This window comes from Mobula hypostoma, chromosome 1, assembly GCF_963921235.1.
Source record: "Mobula hypostoma chromosome 1, sMobHyp1.1, whole genome shotgun sequence".
Lineage (NCBI taxonomy): Eukaryota > Metazoa > Chordata > Chondrichthyes > Myliobatiformes > Myliobatidae > Mobula > Mobula hypostoma.
Genome location: NC_086097.1, coordinates 108,822,451 through 108,849,327, shown reverse-complemented (window position 1 = coordinate 108,849,327; position 26,877 = coordinate 108,822,451). Strand labels below are relative to the sequence as shown.

Genomic DNA, 26,877 nt, shown 5'->3' with positions numbered 1-26,877 from the left:
AATTCCAGTTTTAGTGAATTCTGGGGGGTGGGGGCCCTGTGTAGGGTGACGTAATTGAGTGAAATGTACACAACCACCGACATTGAGTTAGGGGTTTCACTTTAAGAGGCTGGTCTGAAGTGATGACATTGTTAGGTAAAGAGTTTTAACATGTTTTTATGTTTAGGTTTTGGATTCAATAAAATGTGTTACGGGTTTCAGTAACACATTTTTAAGGGAGATTTGGCGTAGTGATAATTACCACTGGATCTGTAATCCAGAGACCCAGTTACATTCTGGGGATATGAGTTCGAATCCCACCATGGCAGATGGTGAATTCGAATTCAAAAAAATATCTGATGACTATGAAACCACGTCGATTGTCATAAAAATCCAACTGGTTCACTAAAGTCCTTTAGGGGAGGAATCTGCTGTCCTTACCTGGCCTATATGTGACTCCAGACCCACAGCAATGTGGGTGACTCTTAAATTCCCTCTGAAATGTCCTCACAAGCCATTCAGTTGTAAACAACTGCTAAAAAGAAAATAATGAGGAATGAAGCCAAGTAGATAACCTAGCATCAACAGGCACTGGAAACAACAATGGCAAAACCAGCCCTGTCAACCCTGCAAAGTCCTCCTTACTAACATCTGGGGACTTGTACCAAAGTTGGGAGATCTGTCTCAGAGTAGTCAAACAACAGCCTGACAGAGTTGTACTGACAGATTCAGACCTTACAGTTAACATTCCAGACTCCATCATCACCATTCCTGGGTATGTACTGTCTCACTGGCAGGACAGATCTAGCAGAGGTAGTGGCACAGTGGTATACCGCAGAGAGGGAGTTGCCCTGGTAACTCCCAACATCGATTCTGGACCCCATGAAGTCTCATGGCTCCAGGTTAAACATGGGTAAGGAAATCTACTGATTACCACGTCTTGTCCTCCCTCAGCTGACGAATCGGTACTTCTCCATGTTGAGCAGCACTTGGAGGAGCCATTAAGGGTAGCGAGGGCACAGAATGTACTCTGGGTGGGGACTTTAATGTCCATCACCAAGAGTGGCTCGTTAGTACCACCACAGACCAAGCTGGCCAGGTCCTACTGGACACAGCTACTGGACGGGGATGACAGCAGGTGGTGAGGGAACCAACAAGAGAGGAAAACACACTTGACTTCATTCTCACCAACCTGCCTGCTGCGGAAGCATCTGTCCATGACAGCATTGGTAGAAGTGACACCACACAGTATTTGTGGAGACTAAATCCTGTCTTCATATTGAAGAAATCCTCCACTGCTAAAGGGGGTAGACATTGAACAGATCTAGCAGCCCAAGACTGGGCACCTATGAGGTGCTGTGGGCCATCAGGAGCAGCAGAATTGTACTCAACTACAATCTGTAACCTCATGGCCCGGCATATCCACCACTCTAACATCACCACCAGGCCAGGGGATCAACCTGGTTCAATGAAGAGTGCAGGAGGGCATGCTGAGAACAATACCAGGCATATCTCAATACGAGATGTCACCCTGGTGAAGCCACAATACAGGACTACTCTCACGCCAAACACCATAAGCAGCAAGTAATAGACTGAGCAAAGTGCTCCCACAACCAACGAATCAGATCCAGGCTCTGTAGACCTGCCACATCCAGCCGTGAGTGGTGGTGGACAATCAAACAACTCACTGGAGGAGGAGGCTCCACAAATATCGCCATCCTGAATGATAGAGGAGCCCGGAGCATCTGTGCAAAAGACAAGGCTGAGGCATTTGCAACAATCTCCAGTTAGAAATGCCGAGTAGATGATCCAGCTCGGCCTCCTCCAGAAGTCCACAGCTTCCCAGATGTCAGTATGCAGCCAATCCAATTCACTCCATGTGATATCAAGAAATGGCTGAAAGCATTGAATACGGTGAAAGCTATGGGCCCAGACAAAATCCTGGTGATAGTCCTGAAGACTTGTGGCCCAGAACTTGCTGCACCACTAGCCAAGCTGTTCCAGTATAGCAACAACACCAGCATCTACCTGGCAATTTGGAAAATTGCCCCAGGTATGTCCCGTACAGAAGAAACAGGTCAAGTCCACCCAGCCAATTACCACCCTATCTGCGTACTCCAAATCATCAGCAAAGTGATGGAAGGGGTCATCAACAGTGCTATCATGCAGCACCTACTCGGCAATAACTTGCTTACGGATACCCAGTTTGGGTTCCGCCAAGGCCTCTCAGCAACAGTCCTCGTCACTTCCTTGCTCCAAACATGGACCAAAGAGCTAAATACCAGAGGTGAGGTGAGAGTGATAGCCCTCGACATCAAGGCAACATTTGACGGAGTATGGAATCAAGTTGCCCTTGCTAAAATGGAGACAGTGGGAATTAGAGGAAAAACCTTCAGCTGGTTGGATTCCTACCTGACGCAAAGGAAGGTGGTTGTGGTGGTTGGAGGTCAATCATCTCATCCTCAGGACATCATTGCAGGAGTTCCTCAGGGAAGTGTCCTAGGACCAACCATTTTCAGCTGCTTCTCCAATTTCTAGTAATTTTCCCCTTCCCTTTTCCTCTTCAATTTCCCACCTTAGTCCCTCTCTTATCTCTTCTCTTCTCCTCACCTGCCTATCTTCTCCCTCTGATGCTCCTCCTCCTTCCCTTTCTCCTATGGTCCACTCTCCTTTCCTTCTTCTCCAGTCCTTTACCTTTACCACCTACTCCTCCCAGATTCTTACTTCAACCTCTCCCCCACCCACCAGACTTCACCAATTACCTTCTAGTCTGTACTCCTTCCCCTCCCCTACATCTTCTTATTCTGGCTTTTTCCCCCTTCCTTTAAAGTCCTGATGAAGGGTCTCAGCCTGAAACGTCAACCGTTTATTTATTTCCATAGATGCTGATTGACTTGAGTTCCTCCAGCAGTGGGTTGCTCTGGATTTCCAGCATCTGAAGAATCTCTTGTGTTTACCTCTCATTTATCTAGATTTAATTCGATTTGCTAGAAAGATTGCAAGCTGGATCACTGCTGTGTACATACATCTATTGATGCTTCTGGACACATCTTCAGTGATGTTCCTGGAATCATCGGGTGTTTCAGGTCTTTCAACATCATACAACCTCCTCCAGGTGACCCAGCCAGGGCTGATCAGACCCCAGCTTGTGTCCAGATGGCTAGCTACTTGTGACTCCATGGCTCCCCTCTTTTGAGCCACAGCCATCTTGAGGCCCTCTCTGCTGCATCGGTGGTACTGCGGATGGCTCTCCTCTTCCTCTCTCCCTCGATGCCCAAAATGCTGAAGGCTCTAACTAAAGAACGGGCTACGAATCCCCTACAACCACCCTCCACTGGGAGACACCTCGCTCTCCATCCAGCCTGCTGCCAGTTGCTGTGTCATGGCTTGCAGCTTCCTATCAACCCCTCCCTTCACCGTTGCCTCCAGAATTTGGTTAACATCTTCATCAAACTGCTTCCACAGTCAAGTCATGTTAGCTGCAGGCCATTTGATCTGCCTCCTGTTAGACTTCATGTTAGAGGGATTAGTTTGCAACACTTGGAGGATCCGGGCACTATGGGGTGACTCCGGGCCTGGCCCCTCCTTCGTCTCACCAGGTTGGACACCTGCGCGTTGTGCTGCTCCTACTCCAGAAAACAGCTGTGGAAAGAAAAACAGTTAATATTTCAGGTTGATGGCCTTTCGTCAGAACAGGATGTAATTTGGTTTTCTCTATAATTTAGTCAATTAACTGAAGTTTTTCATGCATGGTAAATCTTTTCTGTATCCTCACTGGAGTCTTACCATCTCTTTCAAAATACAGTATCCAGCACTTCTCACAATATTCCAGTTGGCCAAGCCGGAAATACTATTGCCCTAAGACAGGTTGTAGCATGTAGCTTTTCAAAGTACAGCAGAGCAATGATAGGCAAGTGATATTTAACTCTTGGACTGTTTTATTTAATTTGACAAGTTATTATTCAAATTAATAAGATTTAATGTTTGGATTTCAACTTTTCCTTCTATCTTATACTCCCACTCCGAGTGAAAGTATTAATGTAATGAACATTTGGAACATTGCTTTCCCAAAGAGTAGGTTTACAGATATTGAAGAAGCAAAACGCTGATTGTAAATGGGATTGGGGATCTCTATTCTGGGTTAGGATGGGCAAACTGTCTAACATTTAGCCTCGCAAACAACAGGAATTCTGGAGATGCTGGAAATTCAAGCAACACACATAAAAGTTGCTGGTGAACGCAGCAGGCCAGGCAGCATCTCTAGGAAGAGGTGCAGTCGACGTTTCAGGCCGAGACCCTTCGTCAGGACTAACTGAAGGAAGAGTGAGTAAGGGATTTGAAAGTTGGAGGGGGAGGGGGAGATCCAAAATGATAGGAGAAGACAGGAGGGGGAGGGATGGAGCCAAGAGCTGGACAGGTGATGGGCAAAAGGGATACGAGAGGATCAAGGGACAGGAGGTCCGGGAAGAAAGACAAGGAGTGGGGGGGAACCCAGAGGATGGGCAAGGGGTATGTTCAGAGGGACAGAGGGAGAAAAAGGAGAGTGAGAGAAAGAATGTGTGTATAAAAATAAGTAACAGATGGGGTACGAGGGGGAGGTGGGGCATTAGCGGAAGTTAGAGAAGTCGATGTTCATGCCATCAGGTTGGAGGCTACCCAGACGGAATATAAGGTGTTGTTCCTCCAACCTGAGTGTGGCTTCATCTTTACAGTAGAGAAGGCCGTGGATAGACATGTCAGAATGGGAATGGGATGTGAAATTAAAACGTGTGGCCACTGGGAGATCCTGCTTTCTCTGGCAGACAGAGCGTAGGTGTTCAGCAAAGCGGTCTCCCAGTCTGCGTCGGGTCTCGCCAATATATAAAAGGCCACATCGGGAGCACCAGACGCAGTATATCACCCCAGCCGACTCACAGGTGAAGTGTTGCCTCACCCGGAAGGACTGTTTGGGGCCCTGAATGATGGTAAGGGAGGAAGTGTAAGGGCATGTGTAGCACTTGTTCCGCTTACACGGATAAGTGCCAGGAGGGAGATCAGTGGGGAGGGATGCGGGGGACGAATGGACAAGGGAGTCGCGTAAGGAGCGATCTCTGCGGAATGCGGGGGGGGGGGAGGGAAAGATGTGCTTAGTGGTGGGATCCCGTTGGAGGTGGCGGAAGTTACGGAAAATAATATGTTGGACCCGGAGGCTGGTGGGGTGGAAGGTGAGGACCAGGGGAACTCTATTCCTAGTGGGGTGGCGGGAGGATGGAGTGAAAGCAGATGTACGTGAAATGGGGGAGATGCGTTTAAGAGCAGAGTTGATAGTGGAGGAAGGGAAGCCCCTTTCTTTAAAAAAGGAAGACATCTCCCTCATCCTAGAATGAAAAGCCTCATCCTGAGAGCAGATGCAGCTGGAGACGGAGGAATTGCGAGAAGGGGATGACGTTTTTGCAAGAGACAGGGTGAGAAGAAACTAAAGGTGTAGCTATGGGCACCCGTATGGGTCCTAGCTATGCCTGCCTTTTTGTTGGCTTTGTGGAACAATCTATGTTCTGTGCCTATTCTGGTATCTGTCCCCCACTTCTCCTTCGCTACATCGACGACTGCATTGGCGCTGCTTCCTGCACGCATGCAGAGCTCGTTGATTTTATTAACTTTGCCTCCAACTTTCACCCTGTCCTCAAGTTTACCTGGTCCATTTCCGACACCTCCCTCCCCTTTCTAGATCTTTTTGTCTCTGTCTCTGGAGACAGCTTATCCACTGATGTCTACTATAAGCCTACTGACTCTCACAGCTATCTGGACTATTCCTCTTCTCACCCTGTCTCTTGCAAAAACGCCACCCCCTTCTCACAATTCCTCCGTCTCCGCCGCATCTGCTCTCAGGATGAGGCTTTTCATTCTAGGACGAGGGAGATGTCTTCATTTTTTAAAGAAAGGGGCTTCCCTTCCTCCACTATCAACTCTGCTCTTAAACGCATCTCCCCCATTTCACGTACATCTGCTCTCACTCCATCCTCCCACCACCCCACTAGGAATAGGGTTCCCCTGGTCCTCACCTACCACCCCACCAGCCTCCGGGTCCAACATATTATTTTCCGTAACTTCCGCCACCTCCAACGGGATCCCACCACTAAGCACATCTTTCCCTCCCCCCCCCTCTGCATTCCGCAGGGATCGCTCCCTACGCGACTCCCTTGTCCATTCGTCCCCCCCATCCCTCCCCACTGATCTCCCTCCTGGCACTTATCCGTGTAAGCGGAACAAGTGCTACACATGCCCTTACACTTCCTCCCTTACCACCATTCAGGACCCCAAACAGTCCTTCCAGGTGAGGCAACACTTCACCTGTGAGTCAGCTGGGGTGATATACTGCGTCCAGTGCTCCCGATGTGGCCTTTTATATATTGGCGAGACCCGACGCAGACTGGGAGACCGCTTTGCTGAACACCTACGCTCTGTCTGCCAGAGAAAGCAGGATCTCCCAGTGGCCACACATTTTAATTCCACATCCCATTCCCATTCTGACATGTCTATCCACGGCCTCCTCTACCGTAAAGATGAAACCACACTCAGGTTGGAGGAACAACACCTTATATTCCGTCTGGGTAGCCTCCAACCTGATGGCATGAACATCGACTTCTCTAACTTCTGCTAATGCCCCACCTCCCCCTTGTACCCCATCTGTTACTTATTTTTATACACACATTCTTTCTCTCACTCTCCTTTTTCTCCCTCTGTCCCTCTGACTATACCCCTTACCCATTCTCTGGGTTCCCCCCCACTCCTTGTCTTTCTTCCCGGACCTCCTGTCCCATGATCCTCTCGTATCCCTTTTGCCTATCACCTGTCCAGCTCTTGGCTCCATCCCTCCCCCTCCTGTCTTCTCCTATCATTTTGGATCTCCCCCTCCCCCTCCAACTTTCAAATCCCTTACTCACTCTTCCTTCAGTTAGTCCTGACGAAGGGTCTCGGCCTGAAACGTCAACTGCACCTCTTCCTAGAGATGCTGCCTGGCCTGCTGCGTTCACCAGCAACTTTTATGTGTGTTGCTAACATTTAGCCTTCCATTAAAACAGGGGCTCCCAACCTTTTTTATGCCATGGATCAGTATCATTGAGCAAGAGCTCCATGGACCCCAGATTGAGAATCCCGTTTTAAATCATTTGCAGCCAAATCTGCGAAATCTTCCTTAGCTAGTTTGTGACGTGCTACTTTGTGACGTTTGTTTACTAACTAAGTAAAAGTAATGACAGAGAGTGGAGGTCACGGCGACGGCCTTTCAATCCAAAGGCGTGTGATGGTCTTAATCGTTTCAGTGAAGTGAAGTTACTGGTGTTGGATGGACCTAGGTGAAAATTCCCTCGCCTGGGTCAAGATAGCTTCTTGATCTTTCTTTGACCAAATGCTCCCTGTGCTGAAAACTCGTTAAGGTGCTCATCCAAGTCAAAGGACGGGACTGCAGAATTGCTTGCTAAGTGCGCGCCTTTTTTAAAAACTGCAACTTCAATCAATACGACACAAAATTCCTTCCATCCCCTTTCCCACAGAATTGCTTCGCGAACTGGTTTTGGCCAACGGCACTGACTTGTATCCCGAGAATTTTGTAACTCGGGGTTATCGGATATTTCTAAGAATAAAGTCCTGACAAATCACAGTCTTCTGTCGATCAATCGTCCACAGACTTTTGTTGACATTGCTCTGAAACTGGTGTATGACAATGGAGCAACGAAACCTACCACCAGGCAAATTAACTACTGGTATGTGTAAATGAGAACGTTATATTCATAGCAGTTAGTGTTTTTTTTACTGGGTTTATCGCTGTATATCCGTTTGTACATAATTAGTTGTACTATACTTCAAGTCAGCTGAAGAATTTGATGAAACCATACTCAATTTAGAACGCCGGAAAAAAAGCTAACAGACAGGCCTATGCTTGTGCTTCTACCTCTGAAGCGGGCAATTGGCGATTTGAAACAACATATACTTAGGTTCTGGTATGTGACAAAAGCGTCACCAGCTTCAGCTGATTGTTATAATTGAAGGCCGGTGTCTTACAAATGTGATAGTAATTTGAGTATGAATAATGCACTGGAAATTTTGCATACGGCAGAAGTGCTTAGCACAATCAGGTTCAATTCCCGGCGCTGCCCGTTCCAGTTTCCTCTCGCAGTCCAAAGACGTACCAGTTGGCAGGTTAATTGGTCATTGTAAATTGTCTTGTAATCAGGCTAGGATTAAATCGGGAGACTGAGAGGCGGCGTGGCTCGAAGGGCATATTCCACGCTGGATCTCAATGAAATTAAAATTAAAAATAATAAATTAGCCATGTAATGTAGATATTATTAATTACACATTTCACCTTGAAATTTGTTTTTCAGAGCCTCCGACCATAACAGTGGGCAACTTCGTAAGTGCGATTATTACGCTATATAAATACCGGTGTTGCTTGGTGTGTAGCTGCATGTTGCGAATGCGAGTGTGTATGAGTACCGTGCGCTGAATTAGCAGAGTAACCGAAGTCATTATACTCACTTTTCAAGTGGAAGGTGGGTGCCTCATTAGGTGCACATTGATCATTCATGCTCTAATTTTTCAGCTTCAAATCTTATGCGTCGTTCACGCCAATTGCTCCCCGTGTTTTTCAGCTAACTTTTGTAGCACTGGAGCCTGCATACCCGCGATTTTGTCCTCATACAGAATGGTGGGAGGTATATAGCTTATTGAGACTTGGGAAGAAACTTCAATAAAACTAAATAAAAAATATTTGTCTGCGTTTGCCATTTTCTGAGACCAGACTGCCAACAGTCTGGCAGTGGTATTCTGGACAATCAATTAAATGAAGATAGAAGCTGGTCTTAATATTTTTTTCTTTTTAAAAATACCCCTTTCCTCCCAATTATTCAAACCATGTACCTTGCACCTCTCATCCTGCTGGGCAATTTACTGTATGAAGTAATAGGGCACACTTTTATCCTGATCTCTCTGGGAAGGAATTCTGTGTGTAGGTAGAGGTCTAGCTTAGCCCCTACCGTCACAAACTTTGTCCCTGGTATTTAACTTGTGGAGCAGGTGGCCGTATCTTCTCTGGCCTGTCCTCCTGATCAAAGATTGTCCAGTTTTCCTTGGAGGGTCAGTTGCCAGGCTGTGGTGGGTGATGTTTCTGGTCAGCCAAGAGGGGCAGCATTGAGAGGTGAGGCTGTCATGAGACTGTAGTGTTGTGTGTTCCAGTGTGGGCTGCAGGGTTTGGGCTTGTGCAGATGTAATTTTAAGGCCCCTTGTCTGTTTATAGGCAGCCACCGGGTAGTCTTCCTATGAAAATAAGGATGCCACTTCAATTGCATTGATTTCTGTGAATCCGAGATGATTCTGGTAACTTGGAGATAAATAACTATCATGTGAATGTGGATGGTTCCTAAGGCAGGTGGATAAGCATTTCTCAGTTGTTCAGTAGTCTAAAGCAACTGATAATGGGGTTTGTTAGTGCTGCTAGCCTAGTCCTGAGGAATAAGGGTCTCAGCCCGAAACGTTGACTGTTTACTCTTTTCCATAGATGCTGCCTGACCTTCTGAGTCCCAACAGTGTTTTGTTTGTCTTGCTTTAGATTTCCAGCATCTGCAGACTTTCTGGTGTGGATGGTATCTGTCAGTTTCTACTTGAAGTTTGATCTTATCTTGGTTCTGAAGTTGCTGCTAAATTGACATGAGCTTGAAAGGGATTAAAATATTTGGTGTTGGATCATGGGTGAGTGGCTGGTCACATAACTGGGCATGGTATAGCTCTCTGGCTTTCACAATGTTCAGATAGCAGGCAGAATGAGACAATCTTGGCAGCACTTGGCAAAACCTTTATTTTCCTAGGTAGCTTTCAGGAGGATCTAGATCTTTTTTCAATGTCCTGAAGTCTGGACATCCATGACCAAATTGTTAGCACATATGAAGAACCATGAATTTGTGGGAAGATAGTCACTGGTATTTGATGAAAAGAGCAATTGCCACAATTAAGCAGTGTGAATAGAAACATAGAAAACCTACAACACAATACAGGCCTTTCAGCCCACAAAGTTGTGCTGAACATGTCGTTACTTTAGAACTACCCAGGCTTACCCATAACCCCCTATTTTTCTAAGCTCTATGTACTTATCCAGGAGTCTCTTAAAAGACCCTATCATTTCCGCCTCCATCACCATCGCTGGCAGCCCATTCCACGTACTCACCACTCTCTGTGTTTTTAAAAGAAAAACTTACCCCTGACATCTCCTCTGTATCTGCTTCCAAGCACCTTAAAACTATGCCCTCTCGTGTTAGCCATTTCAGCCCTGGGGAAAAAGCCTCTGATTATCCATATGATCAATGCCCTTCATTATCTTGTACACCTCGATCAGGTTACCTCTCATCCTCCACCGCTCCAAGGAGAAAAGACCGAGATCGCAAAATGAACATAGGACTTGAGGCCTCCATCAATCAGGGTCGATCATGGCTATTGCATCCTAGCTGTCTAGATATGCAAACCTAGGCAGTACAACATGGAGAGCAAGCTCCCCCTCACCACACATCCAATGAACTCAAAGGAATGACAGAGACCGATACAGTTTGGCACCAGCAGTATTGCAGGAGTTGCCAGTCAGTATTGCACTCAGTGTAGGACTGCCTTTGGAACTCTAGCTGTGGGGTTTTCCCTCTGGTTTTACTCCAGAAGCCTTCCCCATGAGTGGGCTTAGCTGCAAGGCAACAGAGATTTGGGATCACAGTTTTCCTTCTTCTGGATGAGCTGTCGAGCCCCATCTGCCTGAAGTGACTAGTTTTAAGGCACCACTAACCCACCTTTGCCCTTTTCCCTGTCAGTAGAAACCATTCTGCTGGGCTTAGTAGTTAAGCCATATTTGAAGGCCAGGAGCTGGACCATAGGCACTGAATATTGAATTAATTAATTGTAGGTTTCCACATTGCACCAGTTATTGGAGAATCTAAGCAGTAGACTTCTGCATCACATATTTTAGCTATTGGTTAGCTGAAAAACTATCCGAATAAATAGCTTTCCAAAAAAAATTCAGGGCAAAGATTAAAATGCCTAGAATCACACAGCATTCAATAATGGCAAGTCACTAATAACAGAAGTGAGCCAGCACTTTGAAAGTTAAAAAAAAAATAAGGTTAGACAGCAGAGAAATGGACAGCAAACACGAGGCATTCTGCAGATGCTGGAAATTCAAGCAACATACATCAAAGTTGCTGGTGAATGCAGCAGGCCAGGCAGCATCTCTAGGAAGAGGTACAGTCGACGTTTCGGGCCGAGACCCTTCATCAGGACTAACTGAAGGAAGAGTTAGTAAGAGATTTGAAAGTGGGAGGGGGAGGGGGAGATCCAAAATGATAGGAGAAGACAGGAGGGGGAGGGATGGAGCCAAGAGCTGGACAGGTGATTGGCAAAAGGAATATGATTGATTCCTGGGATGGCAGGACTTTCATATGAAGAAAGAACTGGGCTTGTACTCGTTGGAATTTAGAAGATTGAGGGGGGATCTGATTGAAACGTATAAGATCCTAAAGGGATTGGACAGGCTAGATGCAGGAAGATTGTTCCCGATGTTGGGGAAGTCCAGAACGAGGGGTCACAGTTTGAGGATAGAGGGGAAGCCATTTAGGACCGAGATTAGGAAAAACTTCTTCACACAGAGAGTGGTGAATCTGTGGAATTCTCTGCCACAGGAAACTGTTGAGGCCAGTTCATTGGCTATGTTTAAGAGGGAGTTAGATATGGCCCTTGTGGCTACAGGGGTCAGGGGGTATGGAGGGAAGGCTGGGGCGGGGTTCTGAGTTGGATGATCAGCCATGATCATAATAAATGGCAGTGCAGGCTCGAAAGGCCGAATGGCCTACTCCTGCACCTATTTTCTATGTTTCTATGTTTCTATGAGAGGATCATGGGACAGGAGGCCCAGGGAGAAGGAAAAGGGGGAGAGGGGGGAAAACCCAGAGGATGGGCAAGGAGTATAGTCAAAGGGACAGAGGGAGAAAAAAGAGAGAGAGAGAGAAAGAATGTGTGTATATAAATAAATAACGGATGGGGTACAAGGGGGAGGTGGGGCATTAGCTGAAGTTAGAGAAGTCAATGTTCATGCCATCAGGTTGGAGGCTACCCAGACGGAATATAAGGTGTTGTTCCTCCAACCTGAGTGTGGCTTCATCTTTACAATAGAGGAGGCCATGGATAGACATATCAGAATGGGAATGGGACATGGAATTAAAATGTGTGGCCACTGGGAGAAATGGACAGTCAATGTTTTGTCCTTCATCTGGATTAAAAGAGTAGAGGGGGGAGAACCAACATAAAGAAGTGAGGGGAAAGGGTGGCTCAAGAGATTTCAAGTGATAGGTGGATCCAAGTTGGGGGGGGGTTGATTGGCAGATGGTGTCAGATGGGAAGGGGGAGATGAAGATAGAATAGAGGTGATGAGAAGACAACAAAGGGCTGAACTGATGGGATCTGATAATAAAGGAATGTGAAGAGAGATTGTCGTGGAAATACTAACAAAGAACACCAGAGTGACTTCGAGTTTCGTTTTAAGAGTATATTAACATGATATCATGGAGAGTCTGCAGCAGTCTGTACCACCACCAGAACTCTGAATTCTAGGTTATACAGAGCTCATATTTATACAGCAAGACAAACAACTTCACATAACTTTGTTTGGCATCCCAAGGTCAGTACAATATCAATCACTTAAAAGACACGTCACTTATTCTCTCAGCACTAGTCTAACAGTCCTCTTTGTTCCCTGTTATCAGGGCTCATAATTTACCCCCAGATGCATCCTCCCTCCAGGTTCCAGGGGCCTAGTATCTTATTAATTGGAGTTCCTGATACTGCACTTATCATCCAAGGTTATTCTCGACATGCATCAACAGTCTTAAGCCCAGCTGTTCCAGAATGGTCAAGTATCCCGTCAGACACTAGTTTTAACCATTTCCACCACAGAGATGCTGGACAGATAGGAATGTTGTGGGGAGTAGATAGGGGACCCATATGGAGGAATGTGTCGATGATGGGCAAATGGAGTAGGTGCAGGATGGGGAGAGAAACAGGGTGACGGGACTGCTTAGGGCATTTGGATAGAAGGATGTGTGTGGAAGAATTTGGATAAATTGGAAAGAGAGAGAAAGAGAAGTTGGGGTGTAGTTGACCTGAATTTGGAGAATCTAATGCTGTTGACTACACAGGAGAAATATGAGGTGCTCTTCATTTAGTCTGCGTTTGACCTCACTTCATCAGCAGCGGGGGCTGAGGGCAGACAGGTTGATGTGGGTATGGGAATTAAAAATGATTGGCAACTTGTAGATCCACTTGGCCACTGTGGCAGTACCTGGCAGCTCAATGACAAGGTTGCCTAGTCTGCACACACACAGAGGAGGCCACACTGAGAGCACTGAATGCAATGAGTTTGAAGGAGGTGCATGTGTCTTGTCTCACCTGGAATGGGCTGTTTAGGCCCCTAGATAGGGGTGAGGTTGCAGGTGTAGGAACAGGTGTTACACCTCTTATGGTCGCAGGGTTAAGTGCCTAAGAAAGGAGAGGGATGGGTAAACCAGGAAGCCATAAAGGCAGATGACTGTACAGAAAGCAGAGAGGGTTTTAGGGGGCGGTAGGGGGATGATATGACTGGCAATGGAATATCAATTTGATTCTTGCATTGGCTGGTGGGTGAACAATAATGACCAAGGGAACTCTATTCGGGGGTGAGGTGCAGCATAAGTGTAGGAAATGTAAAGCATTCTGGGGAGAATCAGCATTGATTCATGAAAGGAGACATATATTTGATTGATGTGCTGGAGTCCCTGGAGGATGTGACAAATAGAATAGATAACAGGGTTGTGGTGTGTGGTTTTTGGAAGGTTATCAATAAAGTTGCATGCGAGGAGGATTGTATAGAAATTTAGACACACATGCTAGGAGTCATGAGAGCAGGAAGGCAGTGCTCTTTCTTGAGCTGACAGGTTGTAACAAATAGGGTGCATAGAGACCAGTGCTTTAGGGACCAGCTATTCATAATATATGTCAGCAATTTAGTTGAGTGGGTGACAGTTGATGACCACATGTTATAGTTTTAAGTTCACTGGTGATACAAACTTGTTGGGATTGTCTATCAAAGAGAGGATGTAAAGAGACTTCTAAGGAACATACAATAAACGAACGTGTGGGTGAGAACATGGCAGATAGCAATACTGTATAATGCAAAAAATATGGGGTCATCTCACATATTTCTGATGAGCTCATCTGTTTGGTGTATAAAGCAGATAATTAATTTTTTAAAAAATAGTGAATGATTGAGCAACTTTGATGTTCCTAGGGACCAGTGTGTCCTTGTACACAAGTCACTCAAGGCTAACATGCAGGTACAGCAAGCAATTCAGTAGAAAGCTGTGACTTTTATTGCAAGGAGTTTTGAGTGCATGAGTAATGATGTCCTGCTGCATCTGTGTGGGTCCTTGATGAGATTGCACTTAAAGTATTGTGTGTACAAGTCTGATTTCCTCACCTTAGAGGAAATGTAGTGAAGGTTTACTGGAACAACAAATAATCTGCTGGAGGAACTCAGCTAATCAAATGGCATCTGTTGGGGTTGGTGGGGGGGAAGGAATTGTCAATGTTGCAACTCTGGCTATGATTTACTGGACAGATTACAAAGATAGTAGGTTTAATGATTGAAGAGACTTTTAATAGTTCAGGCTTGTGTTTCATAGAGTTTAGAAGAAAATGATTTTGTTGAAATGTACAGAAGTCTTAGAGTTGAACAGGCTGGAATTGTTTCATTTGGCTGAGTGATAGAACATTTTAAGAATAAGAAGTAAGTTGTTTAGGAAAGAGTTGAGGAGAAATTTCTCATGTGGCTGTCCCTTTAAATAACAAAATTGCAGGATAAACCACAATTAAAACCTAATTGGTTTGTTAGTGGCGACTAACACTTGAGCTACAATGACAGCAAATCTCAAACAAAGGCTCCAGTTTGGATTGCACAGCAATTAGCATCAATGGCTGTGCATTACATGCCAAAATTAGACCACTCGTACAAGCAAGTTTCTCCATGAAGTGTGTTGTCAAATTTCTGGAATAATGGAAAACAGCACAATAATTACATTAAACTCTTGGTGGGAGGGGTAGTTTTCAGTTGCAAAAACTGTGTGTGTGTGTGTGTGCGTGTGCGTGTGTGTGTGTGTGCGTGTGCGTGTGTGTGTGTGTGTGTGTGCGTGTGTGTGTGTGTGTGTGTGTGTATCTCTACCAAATTCCTTGTGTGTGTTGCTCAGTCACCTTCTTCTGGTGTCTCTCCTTCACTTTCTTCTATGGTCCACTGTCCTTTTCTATTAGATTCCTCCTTCAGCCCTTTACCTCAACCACCTATCACCCCTAGCTCCCTATACCTCAGACCCTTCCCCACTCATCCACCTTCCTCCTCACCTGGTTTCTCCTATCACCTGCTGGGTCGTACTCCTTCCTGTCCACCCACCTTATTCAGGCTTCTTCCCTTTTCCTTTCCATTCCCTATAAAGGGTGTCGGCCCAGATGTCGACTGTGTATTCCGCTCCATAGATGTTGCCTGACCTGCTGAGTTCCCTCAGCACTTAGTGTGTTCTGCTATTGTAGACTGACCTAATTGTTACCAGTATTAGTGTTTTTTTGAGTATACCTGATTTATTTTGTAACTTAATTTTAAATTCCCCACGCTCCAGGGTGGGATTCAAAGGTGAATTATATAGAAATTTGGTTGTTAGTCAAGTAATTTGACAATGACACTACTGTGCCTCTTTGAAACTTTACAATATTTCAGTTTCTTCTTAATCTCACGTGAGAATTCTTCAACCTGATTGATAACTTCATTATAAGTCCTCTATTGAAAAACTAAGTATTAATAGTGGAAAATAAATAAATATTTACATAATAGAATTTACTATTTTTTTATTTCCTGATTTTTATTATTATCACTTCTAGGAAAACTACTTGGTGGCAGATGATTTACTGGTAGATTATTTCAACGTATTCCTCAGTCTGCTGGTAAGTGTCAGGACGTGTAGAGGAGGCTTAACCCAAAAGCAAAGTTCAAAGTAAATTTATTATCAAAGCACATGCATGTCACCATATTCAACCCTGAGATTTGTTTTCGTACAGACATACTCAGTAAAACCAAGAACCATAATTGAAAAACCACGCTCAACAGGACAGACAAACAACCACTGCAAAAGACACCAAATTGTACAAATACAAAAGAAAAAAAAGATAGTTCTTGAAAGTGAGTGCATAGGTTATCAAATCATAGTGTATTGTGAGCACTATAGAGAGCGTGCAGAGAAGATTTACAGGGATATTGCCTGGATTGGAGGGCGTACCTTATGAGAATAGGTTGAGTGTACTTGGCCTTTTCTCCTCGGAATGACAGAGGATGAGAGGTGACCTGATAAGATGATGAGGGGCATCGATCATGTGGATAGACAGAGGCTTTTCCCCAGGGCTGAAATAGCTAACATGAGGGGGCATAGTTAAGGTGCTTGGAAATAGGTACCGAGGGGATGTCAGGGGTAAGTTTTCACACAGAGTGATGGATGTGTGGAAGGCACTGCTGGCGGTGGTGGTGGAAGCAGATACAAGACGGTCTTTTAAGAGCCTCTTAGATAGGTACGTGGAGCTTAGAAAAATAGAGGGCTATGCGCTATTGAATTTCTAGCCATCTCTAGAGTAGGTTACATGGTCGGCACAACATTGTGGGCCGAAGGGCCTGTAACGTTCTGTAAATTTCTATGTATTTACCTCTATGCTGCATTGGTTGCATTTACGTGGAGTAAATCTGGCACTCTGACATATTTGGAGAATTGAATCTGTCAGATTGTTGTGTTGCTGATTCTGCAATCCAATGGGGTTTTCAAACCTGCAAATGAGGAAAAGGTGGAAGTAAGTTTTAAATTAAATTTTTTTGCTTTAATGTAAGGTTTTAAATTATTTGTTATTTTGGACATTTAACTTCACTTCAAATGTAATTGTTTTTTAAATGTTACTGAATGTCAGAGATATTTTAAAAACTTAACATCTGTGACAGTTTTGACAGGTGACAATCCCACCATTCTGTTTTGGTTGTGGATCCTCTGTACAACCCAGCATTGCTGATTAGTCCGGTCCTCAGCTGTGGGCTTAAGTGTGGAGGTCCAGCAAGTAAAGCCCAGACTATCTAAATCAAGTCAATGTGAGCAATGTGGGAATAAGGGAGGATCTGGCCAAAGTTGATTGGTAGGGGACATCAGCAGGGATGACGGCAGATCAGGAATGGCTGGAATTTCTGGGAGCAATTTGGAAAATGCAGAAGTGTTCTAATGGCAGGATGATGCAATCGTGGCTGACAAGGGAATTCAAAGCCAACATAAAAACCAAAGAGAGGGCATATAATAGAGCAAAAATTAGTAGGAAATTAGAGGATTGTGAATCTTTTAAAAACCAACAGAAGGCAAATAAAAAAGGTCATAAAGAGGAAAAAGGTGGAATACAAAGGTAAGCTAGCCAATAATATTAAATAGGATACCAGTGGTCTCTTCAGATTCATAAAGAGTAAAAGAGAGGCAAAAGTAGATATCGTACCACTGGAAATGATGCAGAAGGGGTAGTAATGGGGGAGAAGGAAATGGTGGACAAACTGAATAAGTATTTTTCATCAGTCTTCACTGTGAAAAACACAAGCAGTATGGTGGAAGTTTGAGAGTGCCGGGGGCAGAAGGAGTGAAGTTGCCATTACTAAGGAGAAGGTGCTTAGGAAACTGAAAGGTCTGAAAGTAGATCAATCACCTAGATCAGATAGTCTACACCCTAGGTTTCTGACCTCAGTGGATGGAGTTGATTGTTAAGGATGTGGTTTCGGAATACTTGGTAGCACATGATAAAATAGGTTGAAGTCAACGTTGCTTCCTTAAGGGAAAATCTTGCCTGACAAATCTGTTGGAATTCTTTGAAGAAATAATAAGTAGGATAGACAAAGGAGAATCTGTGGATCTTGTGTACTTGGATTTTCAAAAATCCTTTGATAAGATGCTGCACATGAAATTGCTTTACAAGTTTAAAAACCCATGGTATACAGGAAAGATACCAGTATGGATTGGCAGGAAGTAAGAAGTGGGAATAAAGGGAGCCTTTTCTGGTTGGCTACCAGTGTTCCACAGGAGTTTGTATTGGGACCGCTTCTTTTTATGTTGTATGTATGTCAGTGATTTGGATGATGGAGTTAATGGCTTTGTGTCTAAATTTGTGGACGATACAAAGATAGGTGGCAGGGCAGGTAGTGTTGAGAAAGCAGGGAGGCTGCAGAAGGACTTAGAGAGATTAGGAGAATGGGCAAAGAAGTGGCAGATGGGGCTGAGAGGGAAATGGATCCCCTATGATGAAATATTGGAGAAGACTCGATGGGCCAAATGGCCTAATTCTGCGGCTATATCTAATGGCCTTATGTCATGGATGGATGATTCTTGGTAACGTACCTACTCCAATATGACCTGGCCCAATGCACCCTGCTGGGGTGGCATGGTTGTGTAGCAGTTAACACAGTTGCTTTATAGTGACAGAGATCACTGATTAAAGTTTGATTCCAGCCTCTAATTGTACGGAACTTGTACGTTTTCCCCATGACTGTGTGGGTTTCCTCCAGGTGCTCTGGTTTCCTCCCACATTCCAAAGACATTCTGTTAGGGTTGGAGTTGTTGGCGCTGGAAGTGTGGCTACTTTTGCAAGTAGCCCCAGCATAAATCTTGCTGATTTGGTTTGATGAAATGTCATATTTTACTATGTTTCACTGTACATGTGATAAATAAGCTCATTTTTCATAGCAGAGAAATGCGCTGTCCATCACCTACGATGATGCTGATGCATACGTATTATTTCTTGTTTGAAATAAACACTTAGAAAAGCTGGAGGTGGTGCTATATCCAGTATGTCCAGCAACAGTTTTAGATTTATTGACCAAACTGACTGAAGGAAATAGTTGCTAGGCTAGTTATGTTGTGTACTACAGTGAGAACACTAACATGAAGTGGAAAGCCTCTAAGGCATCATCCTCACCAATGACCTATTCGGATGTAAGTATCTGTGCCAATTTGGGAAGATTCTGTGCTATTCTTATGGAGGAATTCTTGAGTTCAGTGTGGAAACTTTCACCTAGAACATTCGCTGTGATAAGCAGGATGGATTTAGACCTGAAGCAGCATTCTATAAACAGAGTTAAGTAGTTCACAACCAACACCACACGTCAAGCTTCTGTTGTCCTAACAGATCTCATGGTGATTTTTGGTGGAACATTAATTAACAAACAGGAGCATTGGACTTCCTCAACATTCTTTAGTCATTGAGCACAGATCATAGCATTTTTTGTAAAAAAAAACACTGAACTTTGATTAATAAAAATCAGGAAAAATTAAAATTCTTCAATGGGTGAAGTTAATATCAATTCAATATGTTTATAAGTTCATCACCTTAGGATCATAAGACATAAGATTAGATTTGGGCCATTCGACCTGTTGAGTCTTCTCCCCATTCCGTCATGGCTGATTTATTATCCCTCTCAACCCTATTCTCCTGCCTTCTCCCTGTAAACTTTGACACCCTTAATCCAGAACTTATCAACTTCTGCTTTAAATATACCCAATGACTTAACTTCCACAGATGTCTGTGGCAATGAATTCCACAGATTCACCACCCTCTGGCTAAAAATTTTCCTCCTCATCTCTGACAGAGGGTAGTGGCAGAAGGGTGCTATTCGGATCTATGGAATATTACCAGCAATGTTTCTTAAGGATCAGTGCTGGGATCTCAGCTGATTTGTCAAAAATATGGGTGGGCTGATTAGTAAATGTAGAATAAAGTGAATGACTGTAGTAGGTGAAAGCATGTAACCATTAAGTGGTCAGTTAAACTGCTTTGCTCTTGTAATATATTGCTAATGTAAAGTCAGGATGATGTGCCAGAATTTTCAAATAGGAATGGCGGGCCCTGATTTAAGCAGAAAGCAAAAGCCAGTTGTCAGATTTGGAGAATTCATTACAGTCTTGCAGGCTGCAATGATTTCAGACAAGAAATGAGATGTTACTCTTGCACTCCCACATTGGACCTCATTGTAACAATGAAAGATGGGAGTGTGTGAGATGTTAAATTGAAAAGTCAGGGTCACTTTAGCAAAATGATTGCAGGAGCTCCGGAAAGCAATCACCCAGTCCATTGTAGAGGGGGCCACACTCTAAGAAGAATGGGTTTGCACTGGACAGAGTGCAGAGGATATTCATCATGACATAGCCCGAGTTGGAGGATTTTATTTATGGGGAGAGATTGAATGCACTGGGCTTGTTTTCCTTAGTGATCAAATATATTTTCCGATGGTAGGATTACCAAAAACAAGAAAGCACAATTTTGAAGTGAATGACAGGAGTTTTAAAAGGGATCAGAGGGGTAGGTTTTTAACGCCGAAAGTGTAGAGGAGATGGTGGAATCAGTTAATTCAGATATTCTCTTTGATGAACCTACCTCTGTTGCTTAGACTAACTTGCTCTCTTTCTTGGTTTTGATGAATGGTCGTCAACCTGAACATTTAACAGTTTCTCCTTCCACAGATGCTGCCTGACCCTTCCAGCATTTTCTGTTTTTATTTCAGACTTCCAGCATCAAAATAGTTTTTGTTGTTTTACTTTTAATCAACTTCGAGCTGATATGGAAAATTCTATTCAAGTTCTCAAGTGCCACATCTGAAACAAAGGAAGTCCAAACCCCTTCCCTTGACTTCTAATGGCAAGGCATAGAAAGCTACAGGATGAATGTTGGAAAAAAGATTGGTGTAGATGGTTAGTTGGTGATAGGGATGTACAAAGTAGACCAAGGGGCATTTTCTATGACAACACCATACCTCTGTCCTGCGAGTCCTCGTTTATCCCTAGTCCAGGTCAGCTCAATCTGATGCCAGGATCTCAAGACCCACAGCAGTTGATGGCCACCTTTCAAGCCCTTCAGCAGATTCCACTGTTAAAAATCACCTTGAAAGATATGGCAATGCAGAGTCAGTAAGAAAATGCACAAAACTTCATTTTGTTAAAAGATTAACAGCAAGACTGTTTAAAAATATAGCAGGTCTCCTCCTGACAATCTAGGCTTTGAAAATGCTATCCTATACCATTCCATTTGCTATGTTGTCTCTCATTCTAGATTCACTGTACATGTTTTCCTATTAGTTTTCCTGTTGTAAAAATTTCATAGTCTTGGAAATCAAGAATAGATTGTTATTGCTACAATTCTTTTGTTTGCAGATAAAACTGGTACATTGGAACCACAATTAAAAATAAATAAATTAATGAAAATAATAATTGACATGTTTTCTCTGTGGTTTTGATTCTTCATTGTGTGGATATTAGTTACTCGGATATTCTTGGATCAGTTAATTTAGACTTAATCATTTTGCGCAAGGAATATAAGCAAATGCGTAGTAGGTATGTTAAAGTGTTTAAGAAAGTGTGAAAACTTCCCGGTGACCAAACGTTTTAATTCTGATTCCCGTTCCAACATGTTAACATAGAAACATAGAAACATAGAAAATAGGTGCAGGAGTAGGCCATTCGGCCCTTCGAGCCTGCACCGCCATTTATTATGATCATGGCTGATCATCCAACTCAGAACCCAGCCTTCCCTCCATACCCCCTGACCCCTGTAGCCACAAGGGCCATATCTAACTTCCTTTTAAACATAGCTAATGAACTGGCCTCAACAGTTTGCTGTGGCAGAGAATTCCACAGATTCACCACTCTCTGTGTGAAGAAGTTTTTCCTAATCTCGGTCCTAAAAGGCTTCCCCTCTATCCTCAAACTGTGACCCCTCGTTCTGGACCTCCCCAACATCGGGAACAATCTTCCCGCATCTAGCCTGTCCAATCCCTTTAGGATCTTATACGTTTCAATCAGATCCCCCCTCAATCTTCTAAATTCCAACGAGTACAAGCCCAGTTCATCCAGTCTTTCTTCATATGAAAGACCTGCCATCCCAGGAATCAATCTGGTGAACCTTCTTTGTACTCCCTCTATGGCAAAGATGTCCACCTTCAGGGTGGAGGAGCAACATCTTGTATTGTGTCTGGGTACCCTCCAACCCAATAGTATGAATTTCAATTTCTCCTCCCGATAAACAAATTCTACCCCCGCCTCCTCTTTTCCTGGCTCTGACCTTTCACTTCTCAGCTGCTTAATTCCGCCCCCCCCCCACCCCCCGGGTCCCTCTTCCTTTTCTTTCTCCTATGGTCCACTTTCCTCTCCTATCCTCTCCTATCAGATTCTTTCTTCTCCAGCTCTGACCTTTCCCACCCACCTGGCTTGACCTATCACCTTCCAGCCAGCCTCCTTCCCCTCTTCATACCTTTTTATTCTGCTGTCTTCCCCCTTCCTTCTCAGCCCTGAAGAAGGGTCTCAGCCCAAAACATCAACTGTTCATTTCCATAGATGCTGTATGACCTGTTGAATTCCTCCAGCATTTTGTGTGTTTCTTCGGACTTCCAGCATCTTCAGATTTTCTTGTGTTTGTGAAGGCTAGATCATCTGCATCTTCACAGCCGCTTCTTCCCCCATCCTCATCATTGCTTCTTACTAATCTTGCACCTCCTCCATATTCTGAACCACTCCTCCTATCCTTCATTTCTTTAAACAAAAATTCATCATTCTGTGACTTGTATGTGCAAAACCCGGTGGATGGTTTCCAAAAATTTATCATCAACTCAGTTCCAAATTTTGACCCCTCCTGAGATTTCTATTCAAAATTTTTGCCATCTGAGCATCACCGGTGAAGGCAGCACATATTGCCCATCCCATTTGCCCTTGAGAAGGTAATGGTGAACTGGCACATTGAAATGCTGCTTGTCACGTTTCTTAATTCTCATGACACTGTTGAAAGAATGAGTTCCAGGATTTAGGCCCCGCACTAATGAAAGAATGGAGATGTATTCCCAAGGCACCATGGTAGTGTAGCAGTTAACGTGACGCTATTACAGCTCGGAGCTTTGGAGCTCGAAGTTTAATCCCAGTGTCTTCTGTAAGGGGTTTGTACATCCTCTCTGTAAATGCATGCGTTTCCTCTGGTTGTTCAATTTTCCACCCACAGGCTAAAGATGTACTCGTTGGTAGGTTAATTGATCATTTTAAATTGTCCTGTGATTATGTTGCTGGGTAATGTGGCTCATTGGGCCAGAGGGGCCAATCCCACACTGTATCTCTACATAACTAACTAACTAACCCGGGGTAGTGTTTGATCCACATACATAACTAACTAACTCGGGGGAGTGTTTGGTCTACATAACTAACTAACTAACTCAGGCTAGTGTTTGATCCAGAGAAATCTGCAGCTGGTGATGACTCCATGTATGCATGCTCCTTTCTTGGGTTTTGGACACACTGTCGGTCTGTGATTAACTGTAGTACGTTTCGTGGATAGTTACAGGTGCTGCCTCCTATGCTACAATGAAGGAGGAAAAGAATAAATAATGACCATTCGATATTTTTGTTTTCTAGATGATTTTATAAGTTCTCCTTTAGCAGGAATTTCATTATTTCCCCTCCCATAAGTGCAAACTTAACAGAATGTGTTTTAATTAACTTTTAAAATCCTTTTGCCAGTATTTTGATTATTGGTTTCTTTGGTCAACACACTAAAGACCTGTTAACTGTTTCCTGAATTCTCTTTAAATGTTCAGAAGCAATAACCTTAATGCACGCAGAGTAGATTCTGGTTCTTTATATTCACAAAAGCCGAATGCTTGCAACTTTCCTGTAGCTCCTTGAAGACCATTCCAACTTAAATCCAATCCAAATTTTTCAAGTAACTGCCTGATTAACATATCAGAAGCTTTTTCAGATATGTTGCGTATAAAAACTGTTGTAGTCTGATTACTGCTTTCATCACTTTCACGACTCCTCTGAGCAGCATCGTCCGTCTTTGGTCCAATATGCTTTCCAACCAGAGGCCCTGAGCTTGACACCAATTCCTATTTGCTGCCTGTTATACAACTGTTTATGGCGTCCAGCATGGAGAGAGTTATGGCATCATCATTACCTATTTAAATTTATTTTCAGTTGACTCTATTGCAGGGAATGCGGCATGGAAATAGTGGATAGGTTTCCAATCAAGTTGTAGTTGTCTCAGCCAATCATGCCCCCACAGTGCTGGCCCTCTTGTTTTTGCCACATACAAGCCCATTGTGGCATGTTTGTTGCTGTATTTCATTGTAACAGATGTCATTCCCACAAGGGTTATCTTTTCCCTGGTATAAGTTCTTAGTTGGATATCTGTAGACTTCATTTCAGTATCTTTGAAATGCTGTTCAAACTCATTTGTGGAACGACTGAATCAGCCAGGCAGATGTCCAATTCTATTTTAATTAATTTGTTGTTCATTTCTGGTGTAAGCCTTATTGCTTGCCTATTGTTAGCTTCCTCATTGTAAATCTCAAAGCTACGCAGTCCAGTGTCACTCTCATCATTATCAGAATTTTCATTAACAGTCTGCGGATTAGTGCTGGATTTGAAACTACAACTTTACTTTTTAGCTTTTTTCTCTTCCCTGTGCGGTCCATTAATTCCTGTCTGCCCTACATGCTCTTTGTATGTGTCCTACATTGTTGCATTTTCTGCATTTTCACTCTTAAACCTGCATTGATCTGGTGTATGTGAGCCCCTGCCATAAAGGTAACACAACGTGATCAGCTCGGTTGGCCTCCATCTAGATGCTGTAATTTTGTTCACGCTCACTTTCATTCCTGACTGCAACTCAATTGCATCTCTGTCTGCAGTTGCCATTGATATAGCTATTTCAACTGCTCTTTTAAATCTAAGTTGTACTTCAGTTAGAAGCCATTTTTTGAATGCTTTCTTATAAGATTCCATACAAACTAAATAATCTCTCAGTGCATCATTAAGCTCATCATTTAACTGACAATGCCCAATCTCTTCAATTCAGCCAATTTCATCAATTTCAGCATGATGAAATGAACTCCCCTTCTTTTTCATTTTGCTTATGAAACCTAAAGTATTCTGGTTCTAAATGTTCCTGCATTACTTTCACTATATTAGCAAAGTTAATTTCGGCTGGTTTGATTGGAGCAGTTAATCTTTGAATCTTTTAACCCTTGGAGGGGGATCATTGCTTGCTGCCGCTTACGTGCAGGAGGGGGGAGCTGGGGGGGTACTTTGGAGTTCTCACGTTTAGCTGTTGTTCATTCTTTGGGGTACTTCTCTGTTTTCGTGGATGTTTTGTGAAGAAAAAGCATTTCAGGATGTATATTGTATACATTTCTCTGACATTAAACTTGACCTTTGAACCAATGCACTCAGCAAAATTAATACTTGTTTCTCATTGGCTATTTCATTTGTTTTAAAATACTGCTTAATTGGTTCGGTATACAAAATCCAGTTATCTTTTATGTAATCAAACACATCAATTTTTTCAATGTAGCCACAGATTTCTGCTCTTTTTTTTAATGATTCTTTTCGCCCAGTACTCATTGTGTATGAACCCGTTAATTCTTAGGTTTTCTGCCTTTCATTTTTAACTTGATTGTCTCTGCACATGCTGCGTTGCATTTTCATTTAAACTCAACTGTTTCTTTTTTTTTAAACTTGAACGTCTTGCTGCATGGGTTTATTTAAAACTTTCTCATCACCACTGTTTTGTTTTGCAACTTCACAACAGAAAAACTAATTGTAGTAAAAAGGCGGGAGTCCAAAATGATGAGAGTCTTAGTTTTGTGTTTAGTTTAAGTGAGGTGCATACATACCACATGGTAATGTCATGATATATGCAATTCATTTTATATATAACATATAATTAATTATGAACAAGTATGCTTTGTCAAACAATATATTTACAATATTACTCAAATACTACTGAAATATTAAATACACAGCAGAAATATCTTCCAATATAAATTCAAACTGATCCGTAACCTGGTAATTGTGCAGTCAATATAATTACTGTATATGTTTCAAGCATTTTGCCAGTGCTGTCTCTGATCTTGGACCAGATCATCTATTCCATGACATCAAGTTAGTGCTGTAATTACCGGCACTTCCTTTCTTTTGAGGCCAGCAGGTAGCCTGACTGCTGGCAGTGTTTACTGCCTATCATGCCACCAGCCTCTCAGACTGCTTGCCTGTTCCACCCCCTCTATCTTACCCTTGCTGGGCTGTTGGGAGAGTTGACCAGCTTTTGTGCTGGTGGGGACCTCTGCTGACAATGATCTCAGCTGTGCTTAAAAAATTTTAGTCTTTCTAGCTCATATTGAACACGATAACTGGGTGTTGTAACTGCATTTACTTTTTAGATGCAGCTCCAGCAATCAGAGTTCAACCTATGATTTCTAAAATGGTTTCCTCCCACATGCCAATTTATGTAGATTTGAAGGTTGATTAGCCATCCCTAGTGTGCATGTGAGTGTCAGAATCCTGAGGGATTTGATGTGAATGTGGGAGAACAAAATGTAGTTAGTGTAAAATAGCAAACAGATATTTTTTGGTGACACAGACTCACTGGGCATGAGTCCGTTTCTTTGTTGTTTGACTCCAGTTCAGCAGAATGTAACTGAACTAACCTGGCAGAGCTTAGAAAGTCAGCTCACACTGGGTAATGAGGTTCTTGCAGTTGTTGAGGTCACTTAAGTATCTGATTAGAACATAGAAATCTACAGCACTTTACAGGCCCTTCGGCCCACAATGTTGTACCGATCATGCAACCTACTCTAGAAACTGCCTAGAATTTCCCTAGCACATAGCTCCGTGTACCTATCTAAGTTTGTCTTATAAGACCCAATTGTATCCTGGAGATTGCTGGAGGAATACTCAGTTCAGGTCTGCAAGCTGCCAAGGGAACTGGGGCATAGTT

At 43.4% G+C, this 26,877-nt stretch overlaps 1 protein-coding gene across 1 annotated transcript in view; it reads left to right on the top strand.

Moving 5' to 3' along the window:
* The first annotated feature begins 1,833 nt into the window (after positions 1-1,833).
* LOC134342710 (regulator of G-protein signaling 22-like) overlaps positions 1,834-26,877 on the top strand; it is a 184,412-nt gene continuing 159,368 nt past the window's right edge. The window contains exons 1-3 of the mRNA XM_063041199.1: positions 1,834-2,032; positions 9,254-9,264; positions 15,946-16,008. Coding sequence (XP_062897269.1) covers positions 1,834-2,032; positions 9,254-9,264; positions 15,946-16,008 — 273 coding nt within the window. The remainder of the gene's footprint in view (positions 2,033-9,253; positions 9,265-15,945; positions 16,009-26,877) is intronic.